General features: G+C 38.4%; 1 protein-coding gene across 2 annotated transcripts in view; it reads right to left on the bottom strand.

Annotated features, from left to right (window-relative positions):
• The window catches only part of LOC101855302 (E3 ubiquitin-protein ligase UBR3), a 58,574-nt gene that overhangs the window by 14,598 nt on the left and 24,523 nt on the right, over positions 1-19,453 (bottom strand). For both annotated transcript variants that reach the window (XM_035973950.1, XM_035973952.1), the window contains 16 exons: positions 18,153-18,292; positions 17,092-17,240; positions 15,793-15,859; positions 14,579-14,675; positions 13,577-13,724; positions 12,370-12,471; positions 11,302-11,518; positions 10,047-10,296; positions 9,461-9,643; positions 8,908-9,002; positions 7,041-7,190; positions 5,515-5,651; positions 4,401-4,511; positions 2,554-2,748; positions 1,241-1,374; positions 229-314 (listed from right to left, as the gene is read on the bottom strand). In XM_035973950.1, coding sequence (XP_035829843.1) covers positions 229-314; positions 1,241-1,374; positions 2,554-2,748; positions 4,401-4,511; positions 5,515-5,651; positions 7,041-7,190; positions 8,908-9,002; positions 9,461-9,643; positions 10,047-10,296; positions 11,302-11,518; positions 12,370-12,471; positions 13,577-13,724; positions 14,579-14,675; positions 15,793-15,859; positions 17,092-17,240; positions 18,153-18,292 — 2,261 coding nt within the window. The remainder of the gene's footprint in view (positions 1-228; positions 315-1,240; positions 1,375-2,553; positions 2,749-4,400; positions 4,512-5,514; positions 5,652-7,040; positions 7,191-8,907; positions 9,003-9,460; positions 9,644-10,046; positions 10,297-11,301; positions 11,519-12,369; positions 12,472-13,576; positions 13,725-14,578; positions 14,676-15,792; positions 15,860-17,091; positions 17,241-18,152; positions 18,293-19,453) is intronic.

The following is a 19,453-nucleotide window of genomic DNA, read 5'->3' as shown; positions in this document are numbered from 1 at the left end:
CCAACCATGGAATGAAAACAACTATAACGTGGAGTCTAAAAAATTGTTTAAATCCCAAATTGAATAACATAGACAGCAATTATGTGGAGCTTATACACTGCACTTCACATCTCAACCACCTTGTGATCACATCCCTAAGCCCAATCCTTTATATAATGAAATCTGTGACAAAATGCCAGAAAAATATGACAACACAATGATCATACGACAGCTTTTAACTAAACTCACAAAAACAGTGTTTCTTGATGGCACTCGATGTAGGAGCGGACACAAGGTTACCTCCTCTTTGAAGTAGTTCAACTTCCAGATTTATCCTTGGGGGGGGGGGGGGGGGGGGGGGAGGAGGAAGAGAAAGGGTGTGACATCAATATGTGTAGTAAGATAGTAAGACTATTACAGAGGTTTACGAAAAAGGTTGAAGGCTTTTTAGTTTTAGTAAGAGTTTTACGGCACTTGCAACACAATAAGGTCATATAAGAGCCGAAGAATAGATTATGTGTTACAAGAGAGTTATATACACAAAAAAAGGAGGGGAGATAAGGACGACAGATGTTTGATAGAAAATAGGAGCAAACCACACCAGAGCACCCGCCAGCCACCGACATTGAAGGTTTATGTTTCAGAGAAAGAGCAAGGTATTAATACTAAGACCATTAAAGTGGCTTTTAAAAATAGTTGTGCTTTTATTTCCAAGAAAACAGGGAAGTTATTAACATTAAGACCACAACAAAGGCTTGGAAAAAAGTTGAACTTATATGTATACAATATGATTTATTACTAGCATACTGACAAAATGCTGTAAGTGAAGAAAACAAAAAAAAATTATGTGTAGATTTTTAAAATTTTGTGACGGTCTTAAGTTATGTGCATTTTTGTTTTAAGTACTCTGCATGCACACAAAAGATTTTATGCCAGAAGAGAAAAAAGAAAGTTGAGCATAACAACCTAAAATAATCTAAGGACAGTGTTCATCCCAACCAAAACCATAATTTCCCCTTTCTCAAAGATGTTCCCCCCGCCAACCCCCAAATACTTAAAGTGGGTGTCTTACGCACCAACCAACACAACCAAGATCATTTAAGAGGTAGGCAGGGCCAACCTGGGCTGAGAGGGATACATTGCCTCAGCAGAAAGATGGAGAGACTCCATAAAATTTCTCCCTGTATGAACCTCGAAAACAACGCAGCGCACGTAACCACCTCACTACAGACACCAGTACGTTTTGTTCTGTATTCCCTACCTCGTTAAAGAAGAGATGAAGAGAAGAACACTCTCTGTATTTGGCGAGCTGGAGAAAGCACGATATGACGGATAAGTAATGTTGGTGAGATCCTCCATGACTGTGCTCATGGCTTGAGTCTGACTCGAAAGGCTCTGGATGGGATACAAATAACACAGATTGAATTATAAACATCCTTTCATTTTACTCATTACATTGCAATCAATTCGATGAACTGGGCTCTAAGCTAAATATTTCATGGACGCGGGTATTTAGGGAGTATATTTGTCATGAGGAAAACTATCATCCTATTAAATAATAATATAGTGTAAAGGGCATAGAGCCTGCTTTCGAGCAGGGAGATGCGCTATACAAATGCCATTTATTATCATTTTTATTATTATTATTACTCTTGGAAAAAGTTTTAACCTAGGCAGAGCACTTGGTTCTGTACAGACATAACAGATTTGAGGAGGTGTGAAATGCTCACATCAATACACTTTAGATCAAATGTCCAAGTAACAAGTGTTCAAAATGCTCACAACAAATTTCAGACTATTTAGGAGGTGGTCTACTTCAACCCTGACTGTCAGGACCAATCCAGGTTGCGGGTGAAAAATTCCAAAGGACAGAAGTAGATGCTCAATGAGGTGTCGTGTATCTTGTCCATATGAGACTCAAACTCATGTTTTTTGCATGCAAGAACAGTGTAACTTCATATAAAGTAAATCCTTTTTGTACAAGTTCATAACATAATACAGAACTGCTTATAACATAAATCCTTTTTGCATTATGTTCAAGAGGAAAACTATCTGACAAATGATTACATTTGTTTTGCAATGATTGAAGGGAGCCAAAGGGGAGAAATCTGATCATAAATATCTGAAAATGCCATTCTTTCACGTCAGTGGTGAACATAATTCCATTCTTCCTGTTTTTGTTATATCTTGCCTCAAACTTGAAATTGTTAAATAAGAAGGAAAGCCGGCAGCAAAAGTAACAAGTATATTGAAATAGTAACTAACCCTTCCACCAAAGACAATGGGCAACTGGTTTTTACTTGTCAAGTAAAAGGAAGTCTAAGAGCTACAGGACTTCAGTCATTGAATCAGGCATTTATAGGGAGTGAGGGAAGGAGGGGAGAGAAAGGAAAGGAGGGGAGAGAGAGGGAAGGAGGGAGGGAGGGGGGATGTGAGAGAGAGAGAGAGAGAGAGAAAGAGAGAGAGAGACTTTCTCTGTCGTTGAGAAGTGTAGATAGATCTGGAAGATAAGTACACATGTACCACGGGCTCTTATAAAAACAAAAACAAAACAGCAATCTTCCAGCCACTTACCATGCCTAAACGAGGCTTGGACAGCATATCAGCAATGTCTTTCAACATCTGTTTGGGGTCTTTTGCACCAGCTTTCCCTTGTGTGGTGAGGCTTTCCTCTGGTACAATAGGGATGACCGCATTAGACAGCTGTCTGCACAGTGGACACCAGTACTCACGCTTATTCACAGCCAACACCTCTGCCTGACTCTGAGTCTAAAGGAAAAAAAAGGGGGAGGGGGGGGAGAAGAGAGGATCAGTTTTAGGTGAACATATCGACTTCAAATCACAACTCCCCTAGTAAAGAAAGGAAAGTGGTGATGATAATATACATAAGAAATCTTTGAACCCATTAAAACAAAGCCAGTTAAATAGAATAAGAACATAAGTAAGGATACAACGGAATTCACCCCCCCATGACATCATAACTCTACGCGCGGAGAGTTTGATCATAAACTCGCCTGCCCCTTTTGTAATCTTTTATGAATGCATGAATCATGAATTAAAAAGCATCCTAAACCTATTGACCAATTAAATATTGTGGTCAGATCACAATTACTCGAGCCATTTTTTCTTCCTTCGCATTTCAAGTTATTGGTCAAGTAAAAATGCCTATTGTTCCATGTTCAGTTCAGTATCCTCAATAGAGTAGGGTTTGGTTTTTTGGGGGGGTTTTTTGTGTTAGAAATCCAATTACTGAGACATTTTCACTATTTCCCAACCAGCCATCTGTGGTATAGCTGTTGGGTGCTTCGCTGTTGCAAACAGGGAACCTGAGTTCGATACCTGAGTGGGGAGATTTTTATTTAGTTTTAGTAGAGGTTTTACGGCGCTCGCAACTGCATAAGGTCAGATGAGCGCCAGAAGATTAGAGGAGTTACAAGAGAGTAACAAACATATAAAAGAACAAGGGGAGATAAGAACGATAGATTTTTGATAGGAAAGAAGAAGCAAACCACACCAGACCACCCGCCAATCACCCACAGATTTTTATTAAAATATCTTGGTCTTTCTGCTGGGATGTTGTATCCCTCTCAGTGAAGGAAGGCCCTGACAGGTAGGGTCAGAAGACTGCCTACTGAATGATCAAACCTGTATCTATAAAAAACCCTTAATTTAGAAGAAAACAATTTTTTAACTTTTCCTCAAGTCATAAGGTATAAAACCTTAAGTCAGGACAGTTATTTTCAGGGTTCTTAGAAAAACAAAAAACAAGTCTTAGACATAATTTATTGATATTGTCTCAGTCACCAAAATTTAGGAGGACAAAATTTAAGACCACCAATGGGGGAGAGGAAGGTCCTGTGGGAAGCTTAAGACTTCACAAAAATGTGTGTACCAGACCCTGTCCATATCAACTGTTTCAAAGGCAGATTCATTTAAAGGAATGCCTGCTACCTTCGAAAACCAGGAATAAATGGGGTAACTAATAATTATCCAATTAACGTTCCCATTACAATAAAAGATCATGGGTTTTTTTGGGTAAAAATATAAGTTATGATTTAGGCAAAAATACATTTCATTTCAAAGTACATTGATCCCATGAATTCTGATAATGATTAGGATCCAGAATGAATGAAAACAGAACTTTAACAATAATCACTAAACTGGTGAAAATGTAGTAGGAATCACGTATAAGATCAAGACAAAACAATATTTTCCTTTTTCCTTGTCTTTTATTTTCTGAAAGTATAACAATTACTATACCATGGTGACACAAATTTTACCTGACTAACAAATACCAGTTCCAAATCAGGACAAGGGACAAAAAAAAGGAAGAAAAAAGAAAGAAATGATATTTCTTTAGTTTCTGTCTTTTCATCAACGTGGGAGGAAAAAATATATTTCGTTACACAGTTGTTACTAACCGGCAAAGAGTCCATGTAAGACCTGTGGCAGTCCAGATGCAAATAGTGGCCACACGTCTGAGCCACCACACCTCCTTCCCAGCCAATACTGACCGACAGCTCACATGATTTCTGTGCAAAGTACATTTTTACAGATTAATACAATTCATAAGACAGTCTTTGATTACTCATAACTCAACATTCATTCTTTGACTATATTATTTCATTTATTCACAGTAAGAATTTTAAGACATTTGCAACACAAATAGGTTAGGTAAGTGCCTGCGATTAAAGATGTTACAAGACAGTAACAAACACAAAAATATAAGAGAAATAAGGATGATAGATGTTTGATAGGAAAGAAGGAGCAAACCACATCAGTACACCTGCCAACCATCTACAGACTATATTATCCAAACAAGAAATACAAAAGTAGACACAGAATTAGACTCACAAACTTGGAAAAGAAAACACCCTTAGTATGATGAAGCACAAACTTAATTAAACATGGAATGAATAATGGACTATCTGTGATTAACTTTGGCTTTTCTATGGTTGACTTCAGCTAAGACCTATTGTCAGTCCATTTGGTGATTGTCTCTTTTCAACTTTGTTATGCAACTGCTCATGCTTTTCATTCCAACACATGTAGAATGTTACATTTTTTCATTACCTAGGAGCAATTTTCCCCTGACAGGAGCTGAAATGGCCATTTTCCTTTTATGCTTCAAAAACCAAAAACAGCAAAACGACTAAATTATCAATTCGGCCTTTATTTTGACCATTTTTGATAATTGAAAGAAAAAAGTTATAAAAATGTATTTTGACTCTTTATTCCTGGAGAAGGTTTTCCCACAATACCGGAGCTCTCTTTTGGTACGAAACCTGAGAATGACAGACTTATCACTAACTTGGTCATTAAATCAAAACAAATGAACCTACTTTGACAGTTCTTCATCTGCTAAAAGAACTTCTGGTAAAAGACATCCATTTTCAACAACAGACGAAAATTAATATAACATTATCATTGTTGTAAGGAAAGTGTTAAAGTGATTCATCTAGATCATGATAACAACTCTTGTATAAAAGAAAATAAGTACTACAAAAAATTATACAACAAAAAAAAACACCTTACCTCCTCAAAATGTTTCTGCAGGATCTCAAATTTCTGCTTGTACACTTTTCCACAAGATGACTTCCGATATCTTTGGATTTGAGATTCTGATAGGCTCAGCGAGTGCTCTTGGTCTTTCCGGTGCCGATGACTCAAAACTGAAAATGGTGATGAGGACAATACATAACAGAAGAAAAAATGGCACACTGTCTGTGCGTCTTTTGTGTTTGTGGTGCAGTGGTTAGGTGTTTAGCCATTGCATGAAGGAGAATTGGGTTCAATTCACAAGAGAGGATAGTTTTTTTTATTTAGTATCCCTGTCTTTCTGCTGGAACAGTGTATCCCTCTCAACCTGGATTGGCTCTGACAGGCAGGGTTTGAAGCAGCACAAGGTCTCCCACATTATTAAAAAAGTGTAAATGGGAATGTAAAATTTCTACAATTATAACAAACTAGCTGGGCCCCCTTTCAATAAAAGGAATGATCGGTGCATTAACATCAACTGAAAGTCATTGGCCTACTATATTTACACTTCACTGGAATGTAGCAATAAATCTTGAGAGAAAAGTGACACATGTGTTTCCAAGTTGCCAAATATATAATAGATGAATAGGTTGATTCTCTATTCCTCTTTCGTGGTTGTACACTCTAGAATTTCAAAGGGTGTGGAATCAAGTGCGCATGGCTAGAGAACGGAAACCTCACTTATTTACAATGGCGTCTTAGAAGACGGACTTTCCCAAGACAAGATCTAAACGAAACTAATGAAAAACTGAAAATTAAACTACACTGACTTCAGGCTCCTCAATAAAACTGTGTACTCTTTAAATGATTCTGAACCACCAATAATTTTGTAAAATTCGAAAGTTAAGTGGTTCGGAAGTTTTAGGCAGCCAAAGTGACGAACTTTCAAAAATATAAAATGTATAGATACCCTGCCTGTCAGGTCCTTACTCCAGGCTGTGTGGCACACAGAAAAATATCTTTAGCAGAAAAATAGGGATAAATAGTTTTCACTCTGTAAATGTTAGTCTACAGATTTCATATATAAACTCAGCAGAGCAAACAACTTGGAGAGAGCTCATAAGAAAACCTGAAAAGCCATGACAAGTTAATGTACAAATGTTGAAAGTCTAAATGTCTCCATGGTATGACATGAGGAACTTCTAAATAATCATGCAGAAATTGTTTCAATCTAAGCACAGTTTGTTTGCTTTGTTTTAGTCATGGTTTTACAATGCTCGAATCTGCATAAGGTCACATGAGCGCCAGAAGATTAGAGGGGTTACAAGAGAGTAACAAACATAAAAAAGAAAGAGGGAAGATAAGGACAATAGGTGTTTGATAGGAAAGAAGAAGCAAACCACACCAGAGCACCTACCAACCACCCACATCTAAGCACAGTCAACTGCACCTCACCACAGGACAGGTTGCCCTTCCTGGTAGTAAAAAAAGCTTATCTATGTATCGTCCTGCGTGAGTGTGTGCGTGTGGGGGGGGGTGTTAGGTTTATTTTGTATTAAGTACAAAGCAGTGCAAATTCTTACCACTTGAAGCTTGGAGGAAAACAATCAGCCCAACTGGGCGGTCACCAGAAGATGGCGTTGTCTGACTGCATATGACACAGTCATACTCTTTGGCTGTTACCTTGCATTCTTCCTGCTGGTCACATTGTATCTCATCTCCTTCTGCCATTTCTATAATATGGAGACACACCACAAAATATGTGAAAATATAGAAAAAAAGTGTTGTACCCGTTTCAATAAAGATGGAAAAAAAAAATGTAACCATTTCTACTACTACTTCAGAAGAGATCAACTGAGACATAATCTTTACTATTGAACCTCTTCTCATTGATCTCTGAATGGACATCCCAGTCGCTAGTGTGAGGGCTGCTGTTTGACACAGGTCCCCGACGCCCCCATAGTTTTAGCTCTCTCTGCCTAGGGTTGGCCCAATATCTCTTTCTAAGTGCCTCGAGCATTGGGCAGGTTTGTAGCAGATGGCTCTCTGTTTAATTGCTGGTTCTACGCTGACACCACTATTATTCAAACAAAACTTTTTTAAGTCTTTAGAATAGATAAAGCAGTGTACACATTGAAATGCAACTGGTACAAATAAAAATGGAGAAATGTCTTAGCATAATGAGCAAATTATCCATTCATTTAACCAATTACATCTTCAAAATATGAGTTACTACGCAGTGGAATCAGGCGCTCGTCAATTTTTTTAGCATAAAGAGTGATTTATATCATCTTAAAGCTAGTTCATTTGTCTTGCATTTGGTGAAAAGATAACCGTTTATCTTGAATAGAAGTCGAGATATTTGCAATTGAAGAAGGTGGGGATCGGCTGATATGAAAGGTAAAATTTGCGAGAAAATGGTCACCAAAGTTTGGTGACTTCCAAAGCTTGAGTGTCCTAGGAAACTGGAAATTTACATTTTTTGTGCCTGTAATGAACATTTTTCAGTAACATCCACCAAGAAATATTTCTTTTAAATGACATAAAAGGGGTTGAGGCAAAAAAAAGAAAATTATTTAAAAATTGCCCAGGGCCCATAAAAATGTCGGTTTCTTTGATTTCACCGTTTTGACAAGCGCCTTATTTCGCTATTCTGCCTCACATGTCTAACTCACGATCATGATATAGATGATTCTATAACCTTTTCAAAAACAAAGTGCAAATTCACAAGAGGTCATTTTTCTTTTTAAAAGGAAACAGTGATGAACCCTGCTTTGTTCCTTTGAGAAGACAGGTGAATATTTTTTGGAAACATTTTCCAGCTGAAAGGTTCAATGAGGAGTGATTTACATTTCTTAAAATAAAACTCTTGGCATTGTGCAAGCTTGTAATGTATGTTGATACAGAAAAAGAATGTTGAACCACCCAACATCTTCTAAGTGCCCTTTGAGAGTCTCTCCTACAGAAAAATCTAACCTCGACTGGGTTGACACAAATAAAATATGAAATGATATAGGTTTAACACCCTTATCAACATTTATTTGAATATTTAAGAGGCAGGACCTCCGAGTTTACATCCATCTCCAAAAAAACTGAGCCAAAATAGGACATTCTTGTAAAGTGCCTTTCTCCAAGGACACAAGGTTGGAGGACCAAGCTGTGGTTCAAGGCTCAAGCCCCTCGAACCCACAATCTCACAATAATGAGTCCAGTACTCTAATCTCTAGACTGTGAGTTGATAGGTCAAGTTACACTGTTGGTAGGCCATGCTCCAGGAGTTGTCCAGTACAAAATTTTGTATACAAGGGTGCCCATGTTATCAGCATTCATAGCAAATACGAAGAGGAGTATGTGGAAGATAAAGATGAAGAGGACAAGGGGGAGTAGGAGAAGGAAAAGAAGGAGGAGGAGGAGAAGCATACTAAAAAACACATCCATTCAAAAACTCACTGGAGTCTTCATCCATCGCTTGTTCCATGAATGTTTTTTGCTTGGATGCAAATTCAGCCATGAGCTTTTGCTGCCTGTTCCAAGCCTTTCTTCTCCTGTTCAGGAAAACAGTTATGTGAAAGAATCAGTTCAATAAAATCAATAGCAGATGGTGTCCTTGTAAGTTGTGTAAGCACAAAATGAAACAGATGAAAACAAACACACCACACCAGCAGTATAACATACTCCACTTCTTCGTCCGTATTGATACTATCCCAGTTTTCCTCTTGGAGCTTGCAAAACCTGAATGCATCCTTATGGTGCAAAATCCATTGAATAAAGGAAGCACTCAGACAGAACAAAACAAAAACTCATATTCATTATACATGGCTACATTTTGAGTCCAGCAGCTACCAGTTGAAATCAGAATTCTTAAACTCAGAATGAACATAAGAGCTGAAAATACTAAACATTTCAGTAACATACAGAGCGCAATGTCTATTTGAGTTTATGTGAATATACAAATAAAACACTGGAAATATATAAAGTTTTTAAAAACAGAAAATCAACTTACTTGCTGTCTTTTTCCGTATGAGACGGTCCTGCTCTCACTTTGGACATGCTAAGGGACCGACACGCTTCATCGATTACTCGAGACGCACTAGAGCTGGCAGCGTACAGATTGTCTAAGAAACTACCAACATACGCTGCTCCATCTCCAACCGTTGTCACTGAAGTCACAGGTGATGGTTTGTAACTGAAATGACATGCAAAAGCTGATCAGTCCTGCAAACATCCCCATAAGAGAGTTCAGTGGGGATCTAAGAGCCTGCAAGTAGAAAAAAGCACCAGAACAAGCCATCACTACCTGGGCCTTGGGACATAATTTGTGCATCACTAGGAAATTAGACAGTGTAACCATAGGCTTAAACAGCACCAGGACATGGATGGCTGGTGCTTCTAAAATAAATTATTGACGGTCAGGACAGTGTAACCTTTGGGACAAAATTTGTGCTTGGCCCTATTCAGATTGAGTAACAGAAAAATTAAAGCATTTAGTCTTATCAAAACTAATTGACTAATTGACAAAGTAAATATTATGGAAACGAGCTTGGTGCAAAAGAAAGGAGAAAGGAAGAGGCACCCAGGTGAAACCTTACCATGCAGTCCCTGAGAGCTTTGTATGTAGCTTGATAAGGACTGATATGAGGCTCTCTTTGATGTTGATTTTCTTGGAGGAGAATCGACCAGTTGAAACTCCTCGGCTCTCAAAACTCTTTACAGACGATCTGGCCTGTCCGAGGTTGTCAGTTGAATCTGCAGTCTCACCGTCGGACACTGAGGGAACGGAAACAATAGCCAGAGCTGGAATTTTCCCCATCTGAGCCGAGGTAACAGGACCTGCTGATGCTGTCGTAGAAAGAAAAAGAATTGGCACAGGACAGATCAGAATCAAGTGGCAGAAAAAAGGGTATGTGAGGCATGCTGAGTTATTTCTAGCACATTGTGAAGGGAGACATTGACCAGAAATCGACACATCAAAGTGCGCATATTTTCAACTTTTTCCTCAAGTTTAACTTGTCTTTTATCAGTTCGTAAAATTTATTTGACATATCTATCAAATGTCCACAGAGCCAAAATGAGAGAAGTGACTCAATTGGTCAGCATGCCTCACATGTCTTTGCTTAAAGAAACTCAGGCCTACAGAGCACCGTTTCCTTTTTTCACAGGTAAGAATGAAGATGTACCCACAAAATCCATGGTTGTTCTGATTGAGCCACTTTTTTCATCCCAAATGTATATTTTTATATTTTGGGAATTGATGGTCAGAAGATACATTTCTCTATGAATCTGATGAACACATGGGAGATTAAAATCCAAATCTAAAAAGGTTCTGGAACATTTTTTCCTTTTAACATTTCCTCAACTCTGTCTTGTCTGGAGCTCCAACTTTGGTGCTACTGTATGTCCAGTAAAGCATTTACTTGTAAGACCCATTTCAAATAAAACTCTGTTTTATTCATGTTGGGCCTATCCTGTGCAAGAAGAACTCCACCCCCAAACCCCAACAAAAACGCTGGAAGCATGGAACAAGAAATATTTGTTCATGTTAAATAAAAGCTTGGGAATACAGTAGTTTAATTAGATTTTACATAGAACACGTACAAAAGAAGAAAACAATAAATGTTCAGCTGAGTATGTTCATTTACACTGCCAACAATATGCTGCCTTGATGAACCACTTAAAAATATATACAATATCAAAAAATATTTATGAGCATCCACCCTCCATCTTCAGTTTCCTTTTTTTTCTTTGTTGCCCGCAAAAGGTTTAAATGATCTAAAATGTTATCATTTTTAATTTAAATTGCTAAAAGTTTGCTTGTTATTACTGGAGTCATTCTGGCCTACTTACAAATCATGGTGGAAGGCTGAATCTGAAACATCTCTTCCAGACTGGACATTTCCACATCTGTATCCACAGATGAAAAGCTCGCCTGGATTTCTTCCTCAGTTGTGGGCAACGAAACGATCACTTCATTGATGGTATCACAGGCATTGGCTCTGATATCTGCAGTGGTGTACCACGTGCTCAGCTCACTGTCATGCACCGAGAGATTCGCAGCTGATCTCTGATGGTGAAAGCAATAATGAGGAAACAAATGAATTTGCACCGACAAAGCAGTATTCTATGCAACAGTTTGTTTGTTTGAGTAAAAGTAAGTATATCGACACAATAACGGTCATTTATTGCTGGAAAAGAGTAAGACGGACAGACAGAGAGACAGAAGCAACAGGGAACGGAAAAAAAGAAGTAGGACCTATCAGCGATGTAATAATAATAACTGCATTTATATAACCCATACCCATGTTCTACGGCTTGCTCTATGTGCTTTACAACTATTATTACAAAAAAAACCCTGAACACTCAGAAACCTTACGAGCTTCACGAGATACATACTTGAACCACTAGCCTGCAGCACACCTTTTTGACTTGTCAAAACAAAAACAACGAAAATGGGGGAGAACTGCTCAGAGGTACGATTTAGCTGATGTTGAGCGATACGTGCTCGTTGATATGGAGCTATACCGGTACCCAAAAGCGGAGCCCAGTAACATTCCGAAGACTTTCCACTAGTTTTATGAATCACAACAATCAGAGCTTAGAAACATAAGCTTAGAAACAAGATACATTTACACTTATCATTCAGCTAATACACTGTAAGACTTCAGTACAGCTTCCCTTTTTTTGAAACAACTCATCTAAATTCATTAGTCTATTAAGAAGAGGGATGAGACTGAGACCAATTGAGGCACCTCATAAAACTCTGCAACACACTTGATTCTCAGTTGTGTGTTTTTAACATTTTTTTTTACATCCCGCAATGTTGAATGACAGCAATGATTTGATTAGTTTGACAATTTTGAGGGGACCAAACTTTGAGGTAACAGAAAATGCTTCTCATTCTGCCTAAAAACATACCCTGGTGGATGGAGAACTTGGGGCAAAATGAAGACACATCGCCAGCAAGTGCATGGTATAACACAAGATGTTCTCTGGCACGCTCTTCTCAAAAGCAACAGCCTGTGGAACAGTAGGACAGAACAGTAGGATAAATCGATTCAAATCAAGATATAGCTTTATCAACTACAGAAAATTACTGCGTTTGAGAATAATCAGTTGATGAAAATCTACATGGAGTGTAAACTTTAAAATTTTGCTGAGCAAAAAATTAAACCCTTTTAGTTCTCTTAGGAACAAGCCCAACGATGCAAAAGTGGATTGCTCATCTCCATATTTGTTTTTCAACACAAAAATAAAACTAGCCAGGCTGTGTATAAGGTGCTGAATAATAGCAGCTTTCAAGAAATTTTCCCAATTCTAAATTGAATTGGTCTGCTCCCTTCCTGAGGCAACTTATCACCTTGTGCTCTTCAGGTTTTCCAAAATGCTCAACTTTTAATAGGTCACCTAACAACCAGCATTGTATGGACAATGTTAAGCAAAAGGTGAGGCCAGCGCATAGCCCGAGCCCTAATTAAAAGGAAAGGTCATAGAAGGTGGTTAATTTAATCTTCTGGAGATCTTGGATCATATTGCTTGAGAATTGTGACTTGTACAAGGACCTTCCTGCAGTATAATAGAGAAGTACTTTACTGCTACAACAAGACAGCACTGTGCTAGAATGTGTATATTCATTTTAACACTCTCCTTGCAGAATGTACATATATACGTGAGTTAGGCTGCCTTACCATTTGTTGAGGAACACATGTCCTCCGCCTGCGTCAGTGATGATGACAGCAGCGATAAAAGTGAGGATGATATTCTGGCGATGTGTACCTCCAACAAGACATTAAGTTAGACCTAGGCCTACCACTGAAGCAGGATCAGCCAGCTCCGACTCTTTCGATCCAGACCTACTAATACAGTCTGTCCTTCAACTAATCTGCATTTACATTAGCATTGCTCATTCAGTTCTGTTTCCAATGACACCTAATCTATGCCAGTAGCATGTTAGTTGACTCCACAACCCTCCTTTTAAAACCATGTCGAAATGTTGTGTTCCCAGAGAATTGCACAGCAACCAACTCATCACATGCAGGGAATTTAACAGGAAAAGCTTGTGTACACAGGGAACATGTTAAGAACAAGACTGAATAAAAATGAATACAAGTTCAAAGATAAAAACCTTATGTAGAACTGTGAACAGGAATGCATGCAAAACTTTGCAGTTTAGCAAACGGTAGATGCCTCTGTACGCAGGGTTGATTCCTTCTTTTATCAAAAAAGGGGGCCAAGGAGCGGTCTTCTTCTTGTACTTTTTGTTGACACGCAAACTGATGATATGAAGGTGTTAAAAAAATTTTCTTTAAAATTGAGTACAAAGAGTAACACTGAAACATTACCACAAATCATACTCTAGAACTTCAAAAAGAAAATCATACATTTACTTAGTGAGAAGCAATAATGACAGCATATGTCCTATTTTTGGGGGGGTTTAAATAATGAAACTGAATTGAAAGAGAAAAAGCAATGTTTATTACACGACCGCTGTGTGATATTGAAAATTTCAGAACAATTCTTCATAAGGAGGAGCTTTGAAGAAAACTGAAAATAAAATACTCAAATTATTTTTTCCATCATCGCAACTGTGGGCTTCGAAGAGGAAGGATTACATGAGGAATTATTTCATGCCACTAGATCAAAGTAAATTGCCAAGTCTGAAAGGAAGCCTTGTATCTTGATGGTGGGGACAAAAACTTTAACTAGGTTCTCCCTTGCTGTCCCACACCCATGTGAACAAGTAAAAATAAATTTCAACACATCATGATATCATCAAGTCAAATTTTTTAAAACACATGACAGAAATCCAAGACAGAGTAGTTGATTGCTGTTTCAAAAGGCATCCAAATTACAATTCAGGCATAGACAAGCTAGAACAGTGACAATGGCAATCAATGTCCAGTCTTTTTGTTTTACCTGCCTTATGCAATATTTTAATTCACAAATGCCAGTCTTACATTTCCTTCATCATGTGCCTTAAAAGGTGTGTACGCGTGCGTGTGTATGTGCGCACGCGCGTGTTGGCGTGTATGTGTGTGTGTGTGTGTGTGGTGTATGTGTGTGTGTTGCGTGTTCTTACTACTTAATTAGTCATTACTACTAAAGCAGGACTGCACTTTTAACTTACAAGTCACAGTAACGATCCATAGCCGACTGCATGTCTCGACGATAGATGGCCCTTTGAGACACGTGTACGGGATCAAAATCATTTTCCCACACAGCCGCTGAAATACGCATGAAAGGAAAATCATTAGACCTGCCGTAATTACTTCTGCAACTAAAAATTGTGTAGCAAAATAAAGTAGTTGTCTCATTATCTTCTTCTACCTTTCCTCTCGTTAAACATTATCAATTCCAGTCCATTAAAAGTTTTGTGGCACTTGCAGCTGAATAACGTCATAAGAGTGCATTCTCCACAAACTGGTTGTTCAAACATTAGTTCACAGAACAAAAACTTTCCTGAGTATTATTGTAAAACGGTATATTAACACAGACTTTTGCTTTACATGGATTATACAGAGGACCATGTATCCCTCCAAAGACAGACTATTCATATTTGAAGACAGTCTTCAAAAACTGAATCTCAAGTCTCATTCTTTCCACTTCTAACCTGCCTTTGACATCACTCCTATTTCCAGAGAAATATGAGTACAGTCTTCATTTAAGCAAAAGGAATTCCTGTAAGAAGCCACCCGTGACGTTTGATATTACAGCAAAAAGTGATGCAGCACTGGCACAGTGGTTAGAGACGGTACCTGAGACCTACTGTGCTATTTTTTAGTTTAAGTAAGGCTTTATGACGCTTACACTTGCAACTGCATAAGGTCATATGGGCGCCAAGGGATGGATGTCAGCAGAGAAGTCCAAACGGGGAATCAGGCTTACTCTGCTCACCTCTCTAGCCGTAACAACACAAAGTCTGTTTCAACTATCAAGGCACCCCGGAAATAGCAGCTCACAAGAGTGTGACTAACATACAAAAAAAGTAGAGGAAAAATGACGACAGTAAGGATGAGGAAAGAAAAAGCAGCAGTTCCCCTTAAGTTGTTCCCGTACAGTATGAGCATGACATTGATAAATCAGCCCATCTACAATTCAACTGTGCATAAGAACATGTTAATATCCCCTTTGGGAATGGCCTCAAGACACTTCAGTCTGTAGCACTGCCGGGGGGGGGGGGGGGGGGGGGTATTTTAAGACTTCCATGGTGCTCAAAAGGCCCATGACAATGAAAATAACAGTTCTCTGTAATAAAATACTGCATTAGATTTTGAAAAAAAATTCAAATGAAAGTATCCCCCTCCTACACACACACACACACTCATGTCAGTATTCAATTACCTTTTGGTACATAAGTGCCCTGTTGCAGTCCACCAGCCTCAAAGTTGGGTGCTTTATATTCAGAGAGCTGGACAAAGAAAGTAAAGGACACAGTTAAATATGGTAGATAGAAACAAGTTATTCATAATTACTATTTTTTAATTAAAGTGAGAAAATATTTCTCACAAGTCAGAAGTAGTTTATACTCACGGTGTTAGAAATGCATTTCAATCAACTTAAACCACAAAGAGCAGACCCTCATCAAGAAAAATTTTATTGAACCTGTAATCCATATCAACTGTTCAGTTTAAGGACTCTGCTTTACGTCACTTTTCAAATTGGCCTGGGGTAAAGTCTTACACATAGCAGTTGATATCCAGGGTTTTAACAGCTGCTTTGCTGTGTGATTCTGTCTCAATGGCGTCCTGAAGGATCTTTACTTTATTTTCCATGCACATTTGAAAGTTTGGGAGATATGTTTAGGCTAAAGCCCAGAAGAAAGGAAAATATACATGTTTTGTAACTTAATTTTGGGTAACAGGCAAGCACTGTATGTCTATCGTCAGTCATATTTCAAACAGTGCTTGGAGGCCTATACAAGTGGGTTGGGTCATTTAGAAAAAGCATTTTGGGTCACAGCATAATGTTTCCAGCAATATTAGTTTAATTCATGACAGTAATAATAATATATCTGCCATAGAGTTCCAAGAAAGGAAAAAAGCGTGTTTGTGTGTGTGTGTGTATGTGTGCGCGTGTCTATGTATGTGAAAGCAGTGTGTGTGTGTGTGTGTGTGTATGAGCGTGCACATGTGTGGGAGTGTGTGTAGGGTGTGCATTTGAGAAAAAAAGAGAGAGAAAGAGAGAGGAAGGAAGCGAGAGAGAGAGACAGAGACAGAGAGAGAGAGTGAGAGAGAGAGAGAGAGAGAGAAAGAGAAAAAGAGAGAGAGAGAGAGAGAGAGAGAGAGAGAGAAAGAGAGAGACGGGGAGGGAGAGAGAGAGGGAGAGGAAGAGAGAGAGAGAGGGGGAGGGAGAGGGAGGGAGAGAGATGAGGAAACAGAGTTAGAGAGAAAAAAAGGGGGGGGGGAAGCAAGGGAGAGTGAGAGAGAGAAAAAAAAGAGAGAAAAGGCACGAAATCACAGTAATAACTCATATCAATTAAAATCAAAGGAAGGCTTTCATCCACAATGGGAATCCACATGCATTGGCACCCACCTCAATACCAAAATGCTCATCTGCCCACAGGTTGTGGGACACTCCTCACTAACATGAAAAAAAAAGTTTACAGCAATGACCCTGCGACAAAAGCGCATTGCTACCTACCTCTTTCAACGTCGGCTCAAACAGTTCCTTCGCCAAACCCCCGACTCCAGTCTTTTCTGGCATGAGATCCATTAATGCACTGTGCTGCCGGTCATTCATGCACAGCAAGGAAGACATCTCCTTGCGCATCAAGTCTGTTTCACTTACACCTGAGAGATCAGACAGAGAAAGACATGGCATATCTGGGACAAGAACAACAACAACAATAATAATAATAATAATAATGATAATAATGATAATAATAATAATACTAATGATGATGCCGTTGATTGATGACAATGATGGCAATTATGGTGATGATGAGATGATGAAGATAATGAAGATGATGATATAACCGTAATAATGAAATCAATTTAAATTCTAACAGCTCCACAAAACATTGCTAAAAAGTCAAGTTTTACAGCATTATCATCACAATTTACAACATTAAGGCCACACACTCTACTTCTAAGCACCAAAATCTACAATTAAGTTATCTTTTTTCTTCCAAAATTAGAAAAAGCTAGCGTCATTTTATTTGGAATTGCATGGTGGTGCACTTACCCTCCAAATTCTATGGCTTTATCTCGAATAGTTTTTGTGTTTTTAGCTTTTAAAGCCAAGAAATGAACATTTTGAGGAAAGGAGCAAAAACATCTCAAAGTTGCTTTAAAGCACTCAAAATGTTACAAACTTTATGGTACACTCTCTTTGAAACAGAGCTTTGGGAGTACTTCCATTCCATTTAGCACATCATTTTCAAAGGAAGTTTCTTAAAAACAAAAAAAACATTGGACCCAAACTGGCCCCCAAAAATCCAAGTGTGGCCTTAGGGAGGCAGATTTGGAACTGCCTGTAGTGCACTTCCTTAATGAGAGACTTGTCGTGCACTCAAAAATTGACAGTAGTTCCCAAAAGAAAAAATATGCAGTGCACTCAAACGTTAAAAATCCTAAAGGAGAAGTTAGTGGTGCCCTAATACATTGAAATTCCTAAAGGAGAAACTTGCGGAGCGCTCAAAAATTGAAAATAAAAACAACTCCAACACAGCAGAAAGCGTGAACTATTTTTTCTTAAGTTACCCAGATAAGTGTGCATCCCCAGCAAGGCACAGAAAAAGCTGAGCGCTCCCTCAACCATAGCCAGCTCGTGGTCAGCATCCATGGAGCTTCCAGTGTTTGAGGACTCAGGGGAGTAGGAAAGCCACTTCATAATCTGGTATCTGATCAAATAACAATATTATATGTGAGGCAGCGTGGTGGAATCAGGCTCTCGTCAAAATAATCCAAATGAAGAAACTTGCATTTTTCTGCAGGTTTGTGAATTTTTATCAAATTTTATTTTTCGGTTCAACACCTTTCATGCCCATTAAAGAACTCATTTCTGTGTGGATTTTTTCTGAAAAACGTTGATTAAAGGTACAATAAATGTTAATTTTCAGTTGCCACGGACTCTTAAGCTAAGGAAATAACTAATCTTCGGCGGCCTATTTTCTCACTAATTTTACCTCTGAAAATCGGTGACCCCCACCTCCTTCATTCGCAAATATCTCAACTTGTATTCAAGATAAATGGATATTTTTTCATCCAAATAAAGACAAGTGAACAAGCTTTAAGATGACATCAATAACTCTACATGCCCAAAAATTGACGACAGCCTGATTCCACCACGCTGCCTCACATAATGAGTATTATTGGTTTAGATAAGCAAAGGTTAAATGTCAGACCAAGACATTGGAGTTTTGGTCCTACTCGCAGGACATAGAAAAATCAGTACATTTCGGTTTTTATCCTGTGCAAGTTCAAATTCATGTTATAGTTATTTAGTGCTCATCCAATAAAACAGCACACACCCATCACCTTTGTAGACCATCCTTTATAAAATCCACTCATGTGTTCTTTTCATTACCATTGAGGGACTCATGCAGCAACTGTCTACAGTCTCATTAACTATTAACTCTTTGTGCATAGAAAGCTTTTACACATTTCTATGCAGCCAATTCTGTCATCCAGGTTTTCAGCACCACAAAGTTCCCTGTGACTCCGCTCCTATTTAACCTATTAGTATTAAATAAACAGCAAAATGAATCCTTTATGCAATTAAATACAGTTTGATCTTAGATAGAACGATTTGCTGCCGTTTTGTATATATATTCATAAATGTAAACGACAGACAGCTAAACTGGCGAGCCACATAAAGAGCATGTGGGCTTTTCTTAGAGCAAGCGTTTTGACATTAAATGTCATCAAATTAAATTTTCATCCACATTGCCTTCCTCACGACCAGGATCTGGGTATAGGAATTGAACAAACACTTTCTACCTTTCTCTATCCTGTGTAGACGTTTACTGCCTTTTTATCTGTTACCATTGTGAGATCAACGA

This window comes from Aplysia californica, unplaced genomic scaffold (genome assembly GCF_000002075.1).
Source record: "Aplysia californica isolate F4 #8 unplaced genomic scaffold, AplCal3.0 scaffold00002, whole genome shotgun sequence".
Lineage (NCBI taxonomy): Eukaryota > Metazoa > Mollusca > Gastropoda > Aplysiida > Aplysiidae > Aplysia > Aplysia californica.
Note: the sequence above shows the minus strand (reverse complement) of the source record. Positions and strands in the feature narration are given on the sequence as shown.